Raw genomic sequence first — 21,688 nt, forward strand, 5'->3', positions numbered from 1 at the left:
TTTATCACGGTTGGTAGATCACTTCACTAATTCTCAAAGTAAATTCACAGAAATTGCCTTCTGTGTTGTTAGGAAGTGCATAGCAGTTTTAATGAATCTGTGTTAATATTAATCTTTAGTCTAATGTTAAAACTATATTTCACATATGTATATATATCTTAGTAAAAGTTAGTTTTGGGTGGACAGGGTGCATTTACATTCTTCAGACACACATGGTTCTTTGCAGCTGGTAGCTGGCTTCAGCATCAACAAATTCATTTGCATTTTAAACACCATTGTCCACAGAAGCTAGTTTGAAAGCTGAAGAGTCTGCTGTTGCATTGCAAGGAGAAAGATGAAAGATTTTTATGATGGTTCTTGAGATAAGTGGAACAATGTATTGTTTGCTTGAGGATAGTAAATTTTGTTAGTAAATTCCAGACAGCCCAAAAAAGTTAATAACTTTGATTCTGTAAGTAGACAGAGATGCTTTTAGCACATGTGTCAAGAGACATTATGAACTTCAAAGACAGAAATGATGTCATGTACCATGTGACCAGAGAGATTTGCAAGAAATATATTATCAAAATGAGAGACAAAGAGGACAGTTTAAGGGAACTTGCCATCCTGTCCAGACAGGATTGAAAGCAGCAAAATTTCCTTCAGGAGGGAAAAAAAAAATCTACCTATGTTACTCCTGATAAAGGGGAACACAGAATAAATGGCTGTAAAATAAGTAAGCCCACTTCTGGCTGTCTCTTTAAGATAAAGAGGGCAGTTTCATCATGTGGAACACAGATTCCAAAGACTTCATTCAAGAGAAGAAAACACTCATGTGAAGAAAATCTCTCTGAAAGACAAATCATCAAAAGAATTGTGAGTTAAAGAGGCCTGAAGATATGATGTTTAAAAGTGCTTCATAATTATTTCTGAACTGAAAATGATGCTGAAATTTTAAAATTGACTTTTCAGAGTTTGGAACTTTAACACACACACACATGCATATTTACATTTGCTCATAGGTGTTTAAGTTAGACACAAGTATGAAATGTGTTATTATTGGTTTAATAAAAACTGTTATTTTGACTTTACCATAACCTGGTGAAGTTTTACCATTGTTGCTCCTTTGTTAGTGATAACAAAGTCTCTTTAATCCCAAACAAAATTGAGAGGGTTGTTAGTTCGTTACACAGTAACATGAAAGTATGGCTCCCATCTACTCATGGAGAGGTGGTCTTCAGAGATGAATAGCTGCATCTCACATGAAAGGTCACATACAATCTCAGGAAGTGATATAACACCTTCCTAAAAATCTGGTAGCCTTATTTCGAGCATGTAGGTACCTCACTGGCACCATTCGCTATTAGCCAGCCAGTAGGCCTCTGTAAGGATTTTAACACAGTGATATTATCGAGTTTCCATATGTTTTACTGTATACACTGACAATGGGATGCTTTTTTGTGTTTCTTTTTCTTTGTTCTGTCTCTGTTTAATAGGACATATAGAGGAGAGGGGTTCTCTTGATGTTTTGTGTTTGGTATTCTTGATTGTTAAATATATTTAAAATGATAGATAAAATATTGCATAAAAAAAAACAAGATCATGGTTGATCTGGCTGTGGACTCAACACCACCTACCTGGCTTTTCCCCAAACTCCTAATTCTCCTACCTGTGTCTTCAATATGTTTCTACTGCTTCCTTGGCAGAGAACTCCATAGATTCACTCCTCTCTGGGAAAAGCAGTTCATCCTCATGCCTGACTTAAATCTACTCCCCCAAATCTTGAGGCTATACCCCCTAGTTCCCCTGTCACTTACCTGTAGAAACAACTTTCCTGCTATCTTATCTGTTCCTTTCATAATATTATGTTTTTATAAGGTAGCCACTCAATTTTCTGTATCCCAGGGGACTTAATTTCTCTTCACCAACCTTATCTTTGGAATTAACCAGATAATTCTGTCTCCAAAGTTATAATACATCTTTCTGGAAGTAAAGGCACATAGTATTCTAGGTATAGACTCAGCAGAACATCCTTGCTCTTAAATCCAATCCCTCTAGTAAAGAAGAACAACATCCCTTTTGCCTTCCTATTGCACCTGGAAGCCCACCTTCTGCGATTCATACACAAGCACTCCCAAGTCCCGCTGCACAGACAGTTTGTGCTGCAATCTTTCAGCACTTAAATAATAATTCAATCAAATATTATCTCTCTTCCAAACTAGCAGCCCTCTCCATTTACCAAAATTCTCAATGACTTTTAATTTTTTTGATGACTGGTGTTGAGTCCTAGGTCTTTTAGTGTACTGGTCAGTTTTGAGGGGATGATGGTGTTAAATGCTGAACTGTAGTCGGTAAAGAGTATCCTGATGAATGCATCTTTACCATCCAGATGTTCCAGGGCTTTGTGTAGAGCCAGTGAGATGGCATCGGCTATCTATTGCTTTGATAGGCAAAATGGAATGTCTCCATGTTGCTACTCAGACAGGAGCTGATCTGCTTCAACACCAGTCTTTCAAAACACTTCATCACTGTTGATGTAAGTGAGGCTGGTCAATAGTCATTAAGGCAGGTTACTAAACTCTTTTTTGGCACCAGTATGAATGATGCCTGTTTGAAACATGTAGGTACCACGCCATGCCAGAAAGAAATGTTGAAGATATCCGTGACTACATTGGTAAGTTGGTCAACACAGGTACTGATCAGGTGTTAAGCAAACAAAACACAATCTGCATTTGGGTTTCCCAATCTAAAGACACCATGAACATCAACTGCACCATATCAAATGGAAGAAGTACAAGTGAATGAATGACTGTTTCACTCAGATTTGTGTTTGGTGCTGGTGATGGGAAGAGGTAATAAGGTAGGTGATGCATGTTTTGTGTTTGCATGGGAACATCCTGTGAGCAGTTCTGGGGGGTGGGGGGTGATTGCTGAGGACAGAGGAATGAATCAGGGCATAGTAACAGAAATGGCGTCTTCACAATGCTGTAAATGCCAATGGGATGACAATATATCATTAATGTTTCCGGACCTTTGGAGCCAAGTTGCTTTCTCACTCCTCTCATCTCTTGTCCATTAGCTGGTATTATTAGACCTAACTCCTACTCTTCCATTCAGTCTATCTTTCTGAAAAATCAAGTACTCTTGAATATTAACCAGCTTTGATCACCCTGGACACCTCACCTTAATAACCACTATATTATCGTCTTATCTAACGTTAACCTGATTTATCTAAATACTGGCCCCAGCCCAATTCACAGGTAGTCCACCCACACAGGACAGCTCTCTCTTACCCCAGTACTCCTTCCTCCTATGGCACTTGCAGCCATGTGTTCAGCTGTGATCTGCTAACCCTACGTGTCTCTTTGTTTGTGATTCTGCTTCTTAATTTAGGGCTCTGTTCCTGATATGTCCTCTGCAGGACCTTTTGTAGTTCTAAATATTACACCCTAGTCCTCTCTTTACAATTCCAAGTTCCTCTCCAGGCTTAAGGACACATCTTTAAACTCAGCATGGGTAGGCAGTATAGCCTTTGGGGTGCACCGTTGCAGAGAACAGTCTCCATTCCACTTGCCATCAGAATAAATGTGTAATTATAAGGCATTAAATAAACTTACCTTGAGCCATGTAATATGAGAGCTTATTAATTTTAAAAATTAACCATGTGAAACATATTACCAGATTGTTTAATATTACACATTACCTCATAAATTTCAGTTTCTTCTGGATAAAGCACAAAATAAACAGTAATGAGTTTGCTTTGTTTGTTCAGTTCAATGAAATTCATAATTTCTTCCATGAAAAGCTTTTCCATCTTGCTTGGGTGGAGTGATAATTTTGTCTCTGTTGTTGCCAGAATTGCCAATGAACAAACATCATCTTCTTTAACAGGCTCCAAGCACTTATAAATAATCATCTTTAAAAACTTAAAAGGAACAAAAAAGTTCAATACAAATATACTAAATAACACAATAAATTTATGGATAAATATGTTATGAAAGCATGCTTACCTTTTCTGACTCAATGGCTGAATATAGAGAAAACACTACATGGTACACATATTTGCAATGCAAAAGAAATCCCGATGTTTTTAATACTTCTCTTGAAGGCAATAATTCAGTCTTTTTAATTCTGCAAAGCTCCTTTTGAAGCTCTGGGCCCGCTTTTTCTCCAATAGCTTTTGAAATTCCGGTCACATCCAGATTTAGATTTCTTGATATTGTATTCACAATCACATCAGTCTATTGTAAGGCAGAAACAAACCAGATTAAATTCCCATAAATATTCTAATAAAAAGTGAAACTTATTATTACCCAAATTCAGTTGCACTTGGACTTCCTGCTAAGGGTCTGAGACCAGAATCAGTGTGTAATTAACTCAAGCATCACGCAGTTGTTGTTCTACCCTCATCCTTATTGTGAGTGAGGCATGCCTTCATCATTCCCTGTGTTGAGCACATTCCTGTGAGGCTCCAATCCAGCTAATTATCAGCAATCAATCTGGCACCTATTCACTAATCTTTCTTTGGCTTGGCTTCGCGGACGAAGGTTTATGGAGGAGTAATGTCCACATCAGCTGCAGGCTCGTTTGTGGCTGACAAGTCCGATGCGGGACAGGCAGATACAGTTGCAGCGGTTGCAAGGGAAAATTGGTTGGTTGGGGTTGGGTGATGGGTTTTTCCTCCTTTGTCTTTTGTCAGTGAGGTGGGCTCTGCGGTCTTCTTCAAAGGAGGTTGCTGCCCGCCGAACTGTGAGGCGCTAAGATGCACGGTTGGAGGCGATATCAGCCCACTGACGGTGGTCAATGTGGCAGGCACCAAGAGCTTTCTTTAGGCAGTCCTTGACCCTCTTCTTTGGTGCACCTCTGTCTCGGTGGCCAGTGGAGAGCTCGCCATATAACACGATCTTGGGAAGGCGATGGTCCTATTCATTAATAACCTGTATCTGAATGCACAGTTTTGAATACAGCAGGCCTACTTCATTTTAAACTTTATAACAGCTTTGACCCAAAATAAACAAAAGTGGTATGGTAAGAGTGACTGCCGTTGCCATCAAAGTATCATTTGATCAGGTCTGAGTTCAATAATTTATATAATAGAATGATGAAAAATTGTCCATTAGCTGGTATTATATCAATAATAGAAAAAGATGGCTGTAGCTGTTTGGGTGCACACATTTCAAACCCATCATATCACCGCAGTTGTTCCTCAGACAATTATGCTCAATATTGTGAGATGCAGTCGTTTGCCATTCATGCTCACACAACCATCACCAATTGGAATGCTTAATTCCATTCACACTTCTTTTGAAAACAAAATAGTGCATGATCTTATACAACAAACACCTGTGCAACATTCAGACTTTGGCTATAAGATTACAATGATCATTTGTGCCACTCAATGTCTGACATTGACAATGTCCAATAGGAGACAATTTGACCACTCTTAAAATAAATGTTTTCCTGCATACAGCATGGCAACAGGCCACCTCAGCCCATGAGCCCGTGCCACCCAATTATACCCAACTGACCTACAGCCCCGGTTCATTTTGAATGGTGGGGGGAAACAGGAGAACCAGGATAAAACCCACACAGACACGGGGAGAACAAACAAACTCCTTACAGAACCCCCAATTGCTGGCACTGCGCTAACCGTGCTGCCCCTCCTTGATGCACAGTGGCATCACCATGGTTAAGCTGCTTCACACCAACATCTGTGGCATTATTATTTGACAAGAAACTTAAATGTACCATCCACATTTTCTCCAAGTAAAGGGGGTTGTGTGGAGGAGAGGGGGAAATGTGTAGTATTGCCTGTGTAGACATGTAGCACGGAGTGCTCCACATAGCCAACAAAAAAGGTTATCACTGGGGCCCAGGCCTACCACTTTGATTCGGAGAATGTTTAACAGCACCTCAATTTCCAACTGGGCACCCTCCAACCAGATGGCATTAACATTGATTTCTCCAGTTTCTGTTGGCCCACCCCAACCCCCACCATGTAGCCTTATTTCTCCTTTCCTCCAGCTCTGCATTCTCTGCAGCTACTTCTTCCCCTGATCAACTCTCACCTTTCCTCTCCTGTCCATGTCCAATTATTACCCTTCGTCTGTGATCCTCCCCATGGCCTTGATGTCCTTCTCCCCAGCCTTTTGATTCAGGTGCCTGCCTGCTTCTTACACATACCTTGAAGAAGAGCTCAGGCTTGAAACATTGGTTATATATCTTTACCTCCTATCTAAACTGTGAGACCTGCTGAATTCCTCTAGCATTTCTGGGTTTTTCCCACAGCATCTGCAGACTGCTATATTTCACTGAATTCAGATCTATATTCTGTTCTTTGCAGAAAAGAAGCTTTGATTCTGAATTAAATTTGCCTTAGAAAACTCTAAAATTGGACAAGCATTCCACTTAGCAGGAAAGTTTAGTGCCATTACATCTGACACTTTCCACTGAAACATCTCCCCTTCTTTAGATGGTCGGGAAGCTAAATGCTTGAGATTTCATTCTTTCTCTTCCTCCATTTTCAGAGACCAGTGAGCTAATGAAATCAGTTACCAGTGTAAGTTTTCCCCACTGCAAGTTTTGGTAGGGCTAATTAATTAATTCATTCATTCGTTCAAATCTGAACATGACAGGAATTGTTTAATAAGCCCATTTCTATCAAGCTGGTCTAATGTGCAAGATTTACCATTTGCAAGACTGGAATTCAAGTATGTCACGTATGCAATTTGGTACAAAATTCATACTTTTTTGGTCTGTTGGTCCAAAAATATTGTTGCATGTATTTTCTATTGCAAGAGTCACTGTCTCACTGGAGTTGACAAAATAGATCTGTTTCAAAGAATCTGTACTCTGCCTCATTGAATAAAAAGATTTAACTGCATTTACTATTAAATCAATACATCTTTGTAATGGGAAACCATTTTCATAACTCACGGCAGGAATGGCAATTGAAGTCATTTCTAACTCATTTGCTAACACAAGGCTATTTCTGATGGAATAAATAAGTAGATGATCACTTTCAGAATTTGGATATTTATCCCATATAGGTCCAACGGCATGAATGACCATTTTACATGGAAGGTGTCCAACTCCTGTGACAACTGCGGTACCAACTAGAACTGCACCATGAATTTGTACAATGTTGTTACTTTCAACTTCAAATTCATGGCCAGCTTGCCTTGCTAAAGCGCGAGCAAGTCCATGATCATGTTTCAAATATTCATTGGCACTATTCACAATTACATTTGCTTCATGTTTTGTCAGATCATCAAAACAGACAAAAATACAAAACCCTTCTGGTAGGGCCTTCACATATCTGACTCCAGTCGGCAGAGCAGTCATTGCAGACAATGATTCATGAACAGGAAGTGAAAGAGTAGCAACTGATTGATTTGCAGCAACTGGCTGTAGATTTTCATTTATGCAGATTGTAGCATCACAGTCAAATTTCATTTGAATGATTTTATGCAACAGGGTACGATTATCCTCAACAGATTTGGCAAAATGATTTTCAAGTGGAATCTCTATACACATTTCTTCCTGGTGCAGGTCTTCAATCCTGTATTTACCAACTTAGAAAACAATAATTATAAACAATCATAGAATTAACTTAGATGACGTCTTCTGCTTTGTTTTATTTTCATAGGGTTATTTACAGAAAAGATTATTTTCTTCCAATTAATTTCAATTCAATGTATTTTAAATTATTTTGTTATGTATTTGACATATTAAAATTATCAAAAGGAAACCCACCCTTTCTCATTAATTTTCAATGTTCAGGGCAACCAACTGTTAAAAGCTATTTTTGTTTTAAAAAATTTGTTCAAAAGGAAGGCAAAGGTACCATATATCATTTTATCAGACGTTACCTAAAGAAATCAAGTGCAATTCATTCACAGAAAGCAACTGTTTTGCTTTTGCTTAGAATCATCCCTCCTTTTTTAATACAAATTACAGAAGATACCTTTCAATTAAACCAAGTAAACAAACAGTCAAGTCAACTTTCTTTATCTTTGCAAGGTAGGAAGAGATAATATTTCTCCAGGACCACGGAGCATATTTACATAGATGTAAGTTAGGAAAGTAGTAAACACATTCAAATATTAGGGTACTAAGATGTATACACTGAAAGTCCATGGTACACTATCCACATCTGTACTGGGAGTTTAAGAGCCTGATGGCTTGGGGGAAAAAGCTGTTTCCCACTCTAGTCTTAAGGGCCCAAGTGCTATGGTACCTCCTGCCTAATGCTAGAAGGGAGAACAGTTTACATGCGGGTTGTGTGGAGTCTTTCACAATGTTAATTGCCTTCTGCCTCCATCTAGTATAGTAGATGTCCTTCCCAATGGTCTTTTCCACTGACTTCACTATTCTCTGCAGGGTCTTGCTGTCCAAGGTGTCCTAAGCATGTGCTTATTTTGCTTAACGGTTAATTTAGGCCCGGCTCCAGATACTAGCTGTGGCAGTCGCTCATGTATCTCATATAGTTAATACCTTGGCCAAAAAGGTGTGTATGCTATATACCTTCTCAATCACTCTGTCTACCTATGTTCCCATTTTCAGGGAACTAAGTACTCATACCCCAAGCGCTCTCTGATGAACATAATCACTGAACATGATGAACATGTCCTATCCTTCTTTAACTTTCTGACCAATTTGAGTTCTTTTCTACATCTAAAAGCAAACTAAGTCCCTGTACTGTGAACATTGGAACCATGTGACCATCTTTCCATCTGAAGGATTAGTCATGAAAGCAAGATGCAGGGTTGGCGCCAAGGTGGGGCATCCGCGGGCATTGCCCCCACAAACAAGGTACTGTGCCGCCCCCCTCATAGTAGCAGCCATCACTGGCTGGGTCCCTCCCACGTCACTAGTGTCTAGCTTGATGCACGCTAGCAACTCTCCACCCATCCCCGGCCGTGTTACTAGTGTGCATCAAGCTTCAGTAGTGTCCAGTGATGTAGTGACGCCTAACGCAATAAAAGGAGCGTCCTCGTATCCTATGTCAGAGGGGCGGATGATGTTAATGACAGCTAGGTCCTGACACCCAAGAGCACCCCCCACCCCATCAAGTAGGTCTCAGCATCCAATAGCAGCCCCAACCCCGCTGAATGAGCCCCCCTCTAATACGCTAACATTTCATTCTGGCGCTGACCCTGGCATGTTCATTCAGACACGTCCCAATTTTTCAAGATTCCTCAGACAGTTGTGATCAGAGCCCAATCTATTTTAAGGTTTAGAACTTTTTAACATTTTTTTTAACTTTGATATTATTGATTTTCTTTGCCATCAACATTTAAAGGTTAATAGAAAGTGAAAATTATTAATCTTTCTTCCCACTTTTTTATCCAGTGAGTGACCACAGGAATGACACTGTTCATTTTGTTTTATTACTATAAGTATCACTACACTACACTAACATACGGGTTCCAAATTGAATTCTTTATTCCAGAATAAAATAATTGAGATCAACAATTAGTTATAACATTTCTTAATTTATAGGGAAGTGTGCAAAATATTTAATAATATTACAAAACAGTTTTTTGGATTCAAAGCAAGAGCCAGTTGAGCTGAAATAGTAACCTTACCTTCATATTTTGAGTGCTGAGTTCCTAATTCATCCATTTCCTCATTGTCTAATCTCTGCTCCACTTCCAAGAACTTATCACATTCATTGTCATCACCTCATGAGAAAAAAATATTAAAAAAAATAACGATGAGACAAGAGTTAGTGTCGTACACACAAGTGCAACATACAAATCCACTGAAATTCTAGCATGCTACGGCTATACAGGTATATAAAATACACTAGTATATAAGTATAAATTATATCACCACACAAGAGAAAAAATACATATACAATGATAGATAAATATTCACAGATGCAGTTAATGCAGCAAATATGATGTTACAAAAGTGAAGACAGATCTTTGATGGACCTGGATTGATGTTATGGTTAGTTGTAGAATGGAGAGGTTCAAGAGCTTGATAGCTGTTGGAGGGGAAAAAAACTGTTCTTGAATCGAGAGGTTCTGGACTTCCGTACCTTCTGCCTAAAGATAGTGGTGAAAAGAGAACGTGGCCAGGCTGATGGGGATTCTTCACGATGTTGGTTCTTTCTTGAGGCAGCATCTCACATATATATCTTTGATGAATTGGAGAATGCCAGTGAAGAACTTCACTACATTAGTTATTTTCTGCACAGCCTCCTGTGTTCCTGCTACTCAAGTTTCCAAACCAGGCTTTGAATATACCTTCTACGGTACACTTATGGAAGTTCGATAAAGTATTGAGCTGGATCTCCTCAAATTCCCTGTAGAGGCATTAGTGTTTGATCTTCACAGTTGGCTCGATGTATTAGCTCCAGGAGAGGTTCTCCTATATGTAGACTCCAAAAAGCTCTCTCCACCACCATCCCACAAATGAAGACAGTTGCTGGTCCCGCGATCTGCCCTTCCTAAAGTCCATAATTAGCACCTTGTCTGATGTCATGTAGCCCAGATTCCTGATCCCCATCAATACTCGGACTCGTCATTATCCATTGTTCAGACAACAATAATGATGTCATCAGTAAATTTATAGATTACATTGGAAATGAATGCGGCTGCACACTTGTGGGTATAGAAGAACCAAAGCAGGGAACAAAGATGCTGCCTTGAAGTGCCTCTGTGTTGATGGTCAGTGAGGAGGAGCTTATGTTGCCAACCTGCACTGATTGGGGATCTCTGATGAGGAAGTTAAGGATCCAGTTGCAAAGGGAGGAACAGAGTTCCAGATCCTTGAGTTTGACACTTTGTTTTGTTGCTATGATGGTGTTAAATGCTGACCAGTAGTCAACGAACAGCGGCCTGATATTGGTGTTCTTGTGGTCCAGGTGATCAAATGCAAAGCGGAGGGCCAGCAAGATGGCATTTGCTGTCAGAATTGTCGGGATGCTCGAGAAAATGAAGTGTGTCTAGATCTTTCCTAAAGCAGGAGTTGATTTGCTTCATAACCAACCTCTCAAAGCACGGTGAACTTAATTTACAATGATCATCCAATGCAGAAATGATCATAAAAATTACTACAAATTTTTTTTTAAATGTAAATTTAGACATACAGCATTGTAACAGCCCATTTCAGCCCACAATTCTGTAGTGCCCAATTAACCTACACCCCTGGTATGCTTTTGGTGGTAACCGGACCCTCCAGAGAAAACCCATGCAGACATTGGGAGAACATGCAAGCTCCTTACAGACAATGCAGGATTCGAACCACAGTCCAGTCCCGATCGCTGTGAAGGTGTTGCGCTAACCGCCATACCAATCATGCCATCCCAATGAGGAAATATATTAGTATTTATGTTAATATGCAGGATTAAATATCCAACAAATGGAATCAACAATTTATCATTAATTATTCTTCAAATATTTTGGGAGGTAACTTTGTTTGCATCTCTAGAGAATTTACCAGGCAGCACAGTGGCACAGCTTGCAGAGTCACTGCCTCACAGTGCAGAGCCTCAAGTTCAATCCTGACTTGAGTGGCATCAGTGTGGAGTTTACATCCTCTGCTTGTAGCCACGTAAGTTTCCTTTGGGTTCCCCTCACATCCCAAAGACATGCAGATGGATTAATTACCCCATCATGGGAGAATGAGGATGGAATCAAAGGAAAGTTGCTGAGAATGTAGGGATTTTTTTAATGGTATTTATGCAAGATGAGTGTAATGAGTGGTTGATAGTATGGACTTGGTGGGCTGAAGGGCCTCTTTCCATACTATATATCTCTTTTGGTGGGCTGAAGGGCCTCTCCATCCTCTACATCTTTAAACTTATCCAGACTTATGCACTTGAAAAAGCTTCATTCTTCTGGAGGCATGAAAAAATAAAATGCATGTCTTTAATTGAACAATAATATCTTGATCTCTTACCAAAAGAGTATTTGAATATTTGAAGAGAAACTCTTGAAAAAAAATGGAGTTCCCGAGAACTGTGGCCCCATAGCTATGCACCAATGTTCTTATAGTCCACAGGAAGCCATATCGTAACTCGCAAATGAGCAAAATAACTTAAGCATGAGAATTGTGAATGCCAGGTCTTCCACAGTGATCACACAGAAAATGCATGGTTGTCCATAGTCAGGAAAGAAAACACCATACCCTGTGCAATGTCCAGCCATAAATGAAGCTCTAAAAGGTCAGATCAGGATGAATACCATTGTGTCAAGTAGTGGGACTCTATATCCCTAAAGAGTTAATTACATGATTGGGGCAGGCACTAACCAATTGTGATCATCAACTGAGCATCCTGGCCAGGGATTATCATCTTCACCCTCTTCCACTCTCACCAGGAAGGAAAGAGAACCAACTTGAAAGATGACTCATGTCATTGAGATTGGCATTGAGACTATCTTTAAAGATTCCAGATTTAACTCTGCTGCTGGAATCTTGGCCACTGAGAGAGGCCCCCAACAAATATGAAGAAGGGCACTGCTATAATTTCCGAAAATCCTGGCTGCTTTTGGAGTCTATTTATCTCCTGAAATAAAAGTATGCAAAGTGGCACCATTTTCACCCCTTCTCTACCCTCATCATGAGAAATTTGATGAACAGAACATGGTCTCCTCTACCTTGGAGAACCCCAACTCAGATTGGAAGATTGCTTTGCATCACACTCACTTTCAGACCACAAAGGTGACCCTGAACGTCGTGTGCCTATCATTTTAACCCACCATTCCACTTCGTGGTAGGACCTTCAGAATTAGAAGGCAAAAGAGTATTTCTAAATTCTCTTGAAGCAGGGAATTACTTACAAGTATTCTCTCCGTCATGATTAACAGGAACCTGACAATAAAAATTAGAATAAGAAACATTATGAGTAATAAATACCAATAAAATATAATAATTTCAACAAAAATTACTAAGGATAGTTATCAATATTCTCTATTTAGATCTTGATAATGAAGCAGTCACTAGCAGAGACATTGAATGCTTACCCTATATCCATTCCAAATATATTTTTACCAAGTTGGGGATCATATCTACTGTAATGGAAGATTCTAACCGTGTTTTTTTACTTTTGCAGCCTTTGCTTCTGCAAGGCTGAGAACCTGCTTGTTTTTTTAGAATCAGCAGACATAAGCTAAGTTCCACTGAGGGGCCAGAGATGCAGTTATCTGACAAAAGGACATCTGTGTACCAAGAACATTTAATCTTCCTGCTTGCTTTGGTCACAGACTGTCAGAGGCCTAGCCTTGATGCAAAATAAACCATTGTATTCAAAGTGATAAGCTGAAAATAACGTTATTCGATAGAAACCTAGGCATGCTAGCTTGCTCGCTTATCTTTCTTACTGTGCTGGGAATAGGTGCTTGGGTAAGCAGTTTTTGGGTAATATAAGCCATGGTCCCGCTGCTGAAGTCTGAGACTCTCCAAGAGGTGGAAACATCTCTCAGCAAGAAGAAGAACTTCTAGAGTCCAGCCAACGTCTCAGTCGGGGGAGGTGGAGATCCTGCTACCGGCGCCCCAACAACCTACTACAAGTGTGCGGTTGTTGCCCCGCTTCGGCAGTTGGGACCAGTCCAGGTGTTGATAAGTATAATTGGGAAGGGCTTGCATATTGTAGTTTGATATCAGCTTTAGAACTTATAATAAAGATTTGTATAAACTGAGGTGCTCTCGGCGTGTGTGTCTATTTTCTTTCGGTAGCTCAAACACTGTGACCAATCTAAAACGAACAAAGTGAGAGGTACAAGTTTACCCAGGACATCTACATGAACCAAAATCAGACTTTATTGTCATGAACGTTACGAAATTCGTAGCTTTGCGGCAGCATTAAAGGTACAAATATTGCTCAAAGTTACGTTTTTAAAAAATAATTAATTCATCTAAATATTCCTTGTATCAAGTTCCTTCACCACCCTAGCAATGAATTGCAGGCACCCACCATGTAAAAACAAAACACAAATAAATTAACTCTGGCATCTCCCTAAATGTTCCTCCACTCACCTTTCACTGTCCTTCGGTATTGGTATTGCCACCCTGGGAAGATGTTGTCCGTCTACCCTATCTGTGCCTCTCAATGTTAGATTTCAGATTTATTGTCAGAGATAGCTCTTCGCAGGTCATACATGCTCTTTCTGCATTGATCTGAATCTCCAGACTTAATTGTTTGTGATCTGGCTCTCAGCAGGTTTTGGATTTAATTGTTCATCCAGGGCTTCGGGTTGGGGAAAACACTGAACAATTTGGTGGAGTCACACTCATCCACAGCTAATATACACCTCTATTAGGTTGTCTCTAATTTTCTGTTGCTCTAAAAAGTAAAGTCCTAGCTTAGCATTCCTATCTTCATGAGATACATTCCTCAGTGCAGGCAACATCCTGATAAATCTCCTCTGCGCTTTCTCAAAACCTCCACATGCTTCCTATAATAAAACAACGAGAACTGAACAAAATACTTTAAGTGTGATCTAACCAGACTTTTATAGAGCTGCAACATTACCTCATGGGTCTTGAATTCAATTCCCCTGATTAATGAAAGCCAGCCTTCTTGAACAGCCTATCAACTTGCGTGCCACCCTTGACCACAAGATCCTTCTGTTCCTCTATGCTGGTAAAAATCCTGCCATTAATCACATACTCCACCTTCAAGTTTGACCTTTAAAGTACATCTGCCATTTCTCCACACAACTCTGAGAACATGAGCTACGCATGGCCATTTTCTTACTACTGTATATCCTCTTCTCCTTTGTCAAAATTAATATTTATCCACCATCAAGTTTTAACTCTTTTGACAAGATCTGTACCAAGTGTCAATTTAGGAAAATGTTCTTGCTTTCCAGCTCCACAAACAGGATACCCCTTTGTGCTCGAAAGGGCTTTTTTTTTCTTTTGTTATCTGCTTGTCTTTTATGTTCTTATTAAATGTTATGGGAATTCTCTGATTTTACATGTCAATATTTTTTGTCATGACCTATCTTTTCCTAATTTCCTTTCAATTGTCAAGTTCTTCATTTCTCTTTGTTTCTACAATATTTAAGTCTGATTAGCTGACATAATTTTCCCTTTTTGAAATGATTTTGCTGCTGAACACTTGTCAACAGACAATGGTTGTTGGGAAAGGGTGACTACATTTAGAATGCTACACCTCTTTTAGGGTCAGTGGGTGCATACTTTCCTTCAACTCTCCATAGGCTCTGAACACCTCTCATTGACCTGACTGATTTAACTTCAAGCAATTTTTTTCAATAAAAATGTTTCAAAATTATAAAATAATTTTGTTCCATAATAGGTATTATCTTTCTTGTTTTTTCAACCAAACTCTTTGAATCTTCAGATGGGATTTTGAAATGAAGTTTAATTTCTTCATTTTTGTATGGAATACTTTTGTTCACAGTGATAATTCTTAACACTAAACAGAGGATAAAATTCATTATAATATGAAATTAGTATTAATTTTTTTTACAAAATTGTCAGCAAAACCAGATGCTCTCTTTCTGGGTTATGACTTGCAACAACTGTAATAAATCCTTTACTGTTTTGTTAATATATGATCACCAGAAAAAGCTATTTATTTTGTTTGAATATTTCATTCCATTGCAGATAGGTTAATTTAATTATAAAAAAGTAATGGAACGAGAGAAAAAAATTAATCTCGTAAATCCCTGTCATATATAAAGAATCCAAATTCTAAAAAAAAACAGAGAGGGATTGTGGGGGTTGGGAGGTGGGAGGGTGTTTTAGTTCATCTTTTTTTTCTTTTCTAGTTTTTTTTATTTCTTTCTATATATAAATTTAACATGTATTTAATCATTTCTTTTATATAATATCTTGATATATGAAAACTGTATGCATGTGCTTATTATAAATAAAATATATATTTTTTTAATTTCAAAAAAGATTTATTTAGATACACAAAAGACTGCAGATTCTGGAATCTGGAGCAAAAAAAGCATCTGCCAGATTCTGGGAGAGCCAGGTCAAAGGACCAGGGTGCTGTGTGAAATCTGTAAACCCGAAATCCACAACCCCCAATTATTTTAGATATAAGCTTCTATGACTTTAGATCTGATCTTTTTTTAAAAAATTATTTTATTTTTCACACTATGAACCATACTGACCAAAATACACACAAACATTTCCCTCTTGAATATACAGTGTCATTTTCTCCCCGTTACCCCCTCCCTCCTTCAAGATCTGATCTTTATGCTGTATTTTCAGAAATCTTCTGGCAGCATTTCTCATTTTATTTCAGATTTACAGTGATCACCAGTTTAAGCGAGGGTGCAGGACATTATGTAATGAGAATGAGCACTGCTGCTCCCTGTCTCAGTCACTCCATTGCAACTGGCAACAGTGGCGAGGCGAGATGGTCATTGCCCCACACGCAGAGCGCTACCGTTACCTTGGATGGCTGGTTGCTGCTGCGATTGCGGGTCTGCTCCTGTCGACAGAAACACCCGACACACGTGTCTGTTTACTGAATCACACGCCAACAGCGTGCGATTATTACGTGGGGAAAGTGAAGCAAATTCCTCATGCTTCAGTGCCTGGGATGAAAAGGCTGTGGTTCAGGGAGCCAGCAACATCATCAAAACTTGGCCGGTTTTCCTGCTGAAGAAGCACAAATACCAACAAACTGCATCCTGTTCTCACTCACAAAGTCTTTCTCTCCAATGGAAGGAGAAAAAAATCCCATGGAATCAAATTAATTCCATCATTATCTTCTGCCAGAGCAAGTCAGATAGGAAAACTGGCCACTTCTTTCTGAAACATTTCTCAGGATGTTGGGTTTGCCCAAAGTCAAATCCACTCTGGGGATAGTTTGGAGCAATAGCATTAGACATAGAAAATAGGCCAGTAGTACAATTTGCAGCTTGATGAATAGGTCACACCAGGAGCATTGTGTGTGGTCACATTGGCCAGACAAAAGGAAGGACGTGATTGTAATGGTGAGGGTGCAGCGAAGATTCACCAGGATGTTGGCAAATGTATCATAGGGAGAATCCTGGGTCAGTGAGTTTTATGTCAGGGCTGGGCAAACTATTCAAAAGGATTCGTCGGGACAGGATTTATGGTCAGCAAGGTTTTGTGAGGTGCAATTGTATGTCTCATGAGCCTAATGGAATGTTTTGAGTAAGTGTCAAAAGAAATTAATGAAGGTAGGACAGTAGATGTGGTGTATATGGATTTTTTTTTTTGTAAAGCATTTGACAAGGCCCCCCCCCCCCCCCACCATGGTAGACTCATTGAGAAAGTCATGAGGTGTGGGATCCATGGAACTTGGCTATATGAATTCAGAATTCGCTTGCCTGCAGAAACAAAAGGAGAGTAGTAGATGGAAAATATTCTGCCTGGAGGCCAGTCAGTCAGTCAGAATTTATTGTCATTTTTAAAACCGTAAAACAGCCATAAAAAAAGAGATTGCATTTCTCCAGGACAAGGTGTTATTTAATAACAAAATACTATACATAAGACCAAGCATAAAAGCGGGCAAAATGACACCGTAGCAAGAGGCCGCTGCGAGCAACTGCCGCGCAGCCATCTCAAACCACGGCCGCCATCTTTATACCTACCTCCAAATTACAATTTTATCCCTTACAAATTAACAGCATTACATTACATTTAACTTTAAATCAAACAACTCAGCAGAATGTACAAAATAACAGTGAATGGAACATGGTTATAGACCAAGAACAGTCCGTAGGCTCACTAAGACAGGACACCAATGTCCCTTTCAGCATAAAGTCATTCCTGGCTCAGCAGCTGCCGTTCCCCCATCCAAAGGCTGCTGCAGCCTTGCACCTCATTGATGTCTGAGGTTTCTGACCACTACAAGGCCACAGATGGTAGCAAGAGACCTCCAGCCTATTTTTCAGTCTACAGTTCCTCCCAGCCAACACACCCGCTGTGGGTGCCCAAGTCAGCACACAGCTCACCACTCCAGACCCACAGCCTACCTCCTCGACTCTTCGCCATTCTTCCAGCCCGACACAGTACTGCCACCAGCAACATAGAAGGCCCTCACAACTGCACCCCACCTTGAGGCTGTCAGCTCCTGCCCTGATTACTTCAGCCTTGAGGTACTGCCAACTCCAGTCTTCACCACTGACTCCACTCACTACACCGCCGCACCCGACATAGAGGGTTCATCCGTGACCACCAGGCTATACCGAGCTATCTGCAGCCAGCACCAGCCATTCGAGTCGGACCTCAGGCGACTTCTCAAGAGGTCTGCTTCCTTCGTGGAGTTCTGCACGGTTCTGTTCAAGGACCCCTGCTCGTTGTGATTTTATAAATAACCTGGTCGAAATAGTGAATGGGTCAGTAAGTTTGCAGATCAGCCTTAAGTAGGAAGTGCTGTGGATAGTGTAGAAGGTTGTTGTAGGTTACATCAGGATATAGATAGGATGCAGAGTTGGAATGGAAAAGTGGCAGATGGAGATCAATCCAGATAAGAATGAAGTGATGCATTTTGAAAGGTCATACTTGAAGGTGGAACGCATGGCAGGATTCTTAACAATGTGGAAGAACAGAGGGACCTTGATATCCAAATCCATGGATCTCTCAAAGTTACCCACACAGGTTGATAGGATGGTTAAGAAGGTTTATGGTATGTAGTGTGACAGATAATGTTATATTTTATATTATATATAGATATGTTATAAAGGAGATAAATTGTGTCAGGTTTTTAGTTAGGTCACACACAGATACAAACACTTCAACATAGGTCTCATTTAAAATGTCAGAGCTCTGCTCAAGCCAAACAGTCCAAGCTTTTGCAAAACTTTGAAGGATGCCTATAAGGACTTCACAAGTAGGTGTTAATTGGACAGGCTGTGGAGTAATGGATTATTGTTTTGGAAAGTAACAGAGAAACGAACTGAGAAGATTAGGTCCAGTGCCGCAGTTTGTCTGAGCGCAGAGTGCTGTTCTAAGAGGGTCATGTGGTTTTTTTTTCTGAGTAAGTGAGAGAGAGAGAGAATTCAGTTCTACAGTTCAGCAGCAGCAGCTGGGACAGGAACAGGACAAGCTGGCAGGCTTGTGGAAAAACCCCATTTTGAAGACAGGTTGTGAGTTGTTAGTTCAGCCTGGTTAAAGAAAGCCCCTGTGGTGCACACAGAGGAGAGGACTGGCTGCATAACATTTAGAAATAAGGGAAACAAAATGGAACTCTGTGATGACCTGAAAGAAAGGGTTTATTATCTGGAAAACGCTGAGGGGGCACATTTCTTTGGCAAGAAACTGAAGTGGCTGATCAGATGGAATCAGTTGTGGGTGTCCAACGAGCAACAAATCTCTCTCTGAAAGCCGACGAGAACCTTCCTGAGCAGTAACCAAAGCCTGGTGAAATTCATAAATGTTAAATTCTGTACACAGTATATGAATTTCCTCCAGTGAACTTGGAGGAGTGAAAAGTGAGATTGGACTGTGAATCAAGGAACTTTTCTGAACTTACCCACACATTACATACATGTCCGCTTAGAATTAGAAGGGGGTTAAGTTGGGTTATGTCCTGGGTAAACTTGTACCTCTCATTTTGTTTGTTTTAGATTGGTCACAGTGTTTGAGCTACTGAAAGAAAATAGACACACACACCAAGAGCAGTTCAATTTATACAAGTCTTTATTACTAAATCTAAAGCTGAATTCAAACTACAATATGCAAGCCCTTCCCCATTATAGTATCAATGCCTGGACTGGTCCCAACTGCCAAAGCAAGGCAACGACTGCACATTTGTAGTAGGTAGTCTGGGCGCCGGTAGCAGCTTCTCCACCTCCCCCGACCGGGACGTTGGTTGGAATCTTGAAGTTCTTCTTCTTGCTGAGAGATGTTGCCACCTCTCAGAGAGTCTCTAACTTCAGCAGTGGGACCATGGCTTATATTACCCAAAAGTTGTTTACTTCATAGCTTATCTCTTTGAACAAATGATTTAATTATCTTCAAGGTCTCCTGACAGTCTGCGACCAACAAAAGACAACTGCATCTCTGGGCCTCATGGTGGAAGTTGGATGTGTCATATGCACTCCCTGGGCCTCTTAGTGTAAATTAGATTATGTCTTCTGATTCAACTGCATCCTGGGCCCCATGATGGAATTTAGGTGTATCTACTAATTCATATCCATCCCTGGGCCCCATAGTGTAAATTAGATTATGTCTGTTGATTCTAAAAAACAAGCAGGTTCTCACCTTGCAGAAGCAAAGGGTGCAAAAGTAAGAAACACGGTTTAAATCTTCCATTACATTCCACCCCTTGGTCGCAGCCTGTCACTTACGAGACCTTACAAGCATTTGAGTACAGAAGGAACGAAAAAGAGAAACTAAAACTATAATAATCACAAAAATAAGCAATAATGCGAGCAACCAACGGAGAATATTGTGGCCCAAACCCCCAAATGTACCAGCTAACCATGAAAAAGGATTCCAATCAAGGTTCAAACTATAATTGTGGGCCACAATACCCAGACACTGAAGCTCACGAACAGATTTTGAAACATGCTTAACAATATCAGATATATTAGTGGATAAATCGGGCCATGTCCCCCACAGGCAACTCCCTGGGAACGTCCTCGACATTACAAATTCAATTGCTGGCATCAAAGCAGCTGTTAAGCCAGATCATCAGGAGTGCAAGACGAGGACCTGGAACAAGGAAGCCTGACATATGTCACTCACGATGTCGTAAGCATTCAGTATTTAAACAAACTAAATCATCCTATCCCTCAATAGCTACACATCGAGTGTTAACCTGGGCAGGTGTCACTATTTCCCCTTTTACAGGAGGGCCACTACCTGATGGTACCACCCATACCTTTTGTCCGGCATTCTCCAGCTCGGGAATGGGGAGCAATGACTGTTTTTCCTCTGGAAAAGGCTGTAGTTCAGAAGCGTGAAGAAGTCGGTGGAAAGGTGTACCTCCCTTTAAAGGGTGATGATTCAAATTGTTGATTGCCTGCTGCAGCACATGGCACCACCCTTTCAGGATCCCCAGTGGTGTTAACAAACGAATTTGTTCCTTCAGTCAGCCATTCATTCGTTCAACTAACCCGCCAGCCTGCAGGTAATAAGGAATATGATGGACCCTGTTGGAACCAAGGGGTTAAGTCAGGGGTGTCAAACTCATATTCACGGAGGGCCAAAATTAAAAACTTGGACTAAGTCGAGGGCCGAACTAAATATTTATTGAAAGTTTTCAACAACATCTGCATGTTTTCTCTTCTTTCAACATATGTAATGTTAAACTTTAGGATATAACTTTAGGAGGATAATGTTACAGGTCAGGAGTAGGTAGCTCAAGTTCACCCTTTGCTTGACCTGAGGGAAACCTATTTGGTCCCTGTGGAGATGTAGTCAGCATTCACAGGCTGTGTCCATTTTGGCCTGCATCAGGACTCAGCATTTCCTGCTCACTCCTCAGGCTCTAGGCCTCTATTCACCCTCGACCCATCATCCCTCTACCAGTCCTTTACCCAACCTCTCCTCACCCCTCACTCCACTCGCTCTGCCTCTACCCACCCCATCCTATACACGCCCCTCTACTGCCTCTCCCCTCAACCTGTTCCTCCCTCTACCCGTCTCTCACCCTCTAATCACCCCTCCCCTACTCGCGCCCCTCCCCTTTTACCTCTTCCCTATCCACCCCTCCCTCTAACTGCCCCTCGCACCTCCATAACTTCCCCTGCCCATTACTCCTCACCTACACCCTCTGCCCACCCCTGCTTACCCA

The 21,688-nt window shown here is 40.5% G+C and overlaps 1 protein-coding gene across 1 annotated transcript in view; it reads right to left on the minus strand.

The window, feature by feature from the left end:
- parp9 (poly(ADP-ribose) polymerase family member 9) overlaps positions 1–17,525 on the minus strand; it is a 34,793-nt gene extending 17,268 nt beyond the window's left edge. The window contains 13 exon segments of the mRNA XM_069936224.1: positions 2,284–2,413; positions 3,683–3,904; positions 3,990–4,220; positions 5,600–5,642; positions 6,668–7,553; positions 9,570–9,665; positions 10,324–10,438; positions 10,688–10,896; positions 12,640–12,713; positions 14,242–14,387; positions 15,279–15,373; positions 16,367–16,511; positions 17,514–17,525. Coding sequence (XP_069792325.1) covers positions 2,284–2,413; positions 3,683–3,904; positions 3,990–4,220; positions 5,600–5,642; positions 6,668–7,553; positions 9,570–9,665; positions 10,324–10,438; positions 10,688–10,896; positions 12,640–12,713; positions 14,242–14,387; positions 15,279–15,373; positions 16,367–16,511; positions 17,514–17,525 — 2,404 coding nt within the window.
- Between the last annotated feature and the right edge of the window lie 4,163 nt (positions 17,526–21,688).

Source organism: Narcine bancroftii, chromosome 4 (genome assembly GCF_036971445.1).
Source record: "Narcine bancroftii isolate sNarBan1 chromosome 4, sNarBan1.hap1, whole genome shotgun sequence".
Lineage (NCBI taxonomy): Eukaryota > Metazoa > Chordata > Chondrichthyes > Torpediniformes > Narcinidae > Narcine > Narcine bancroftii.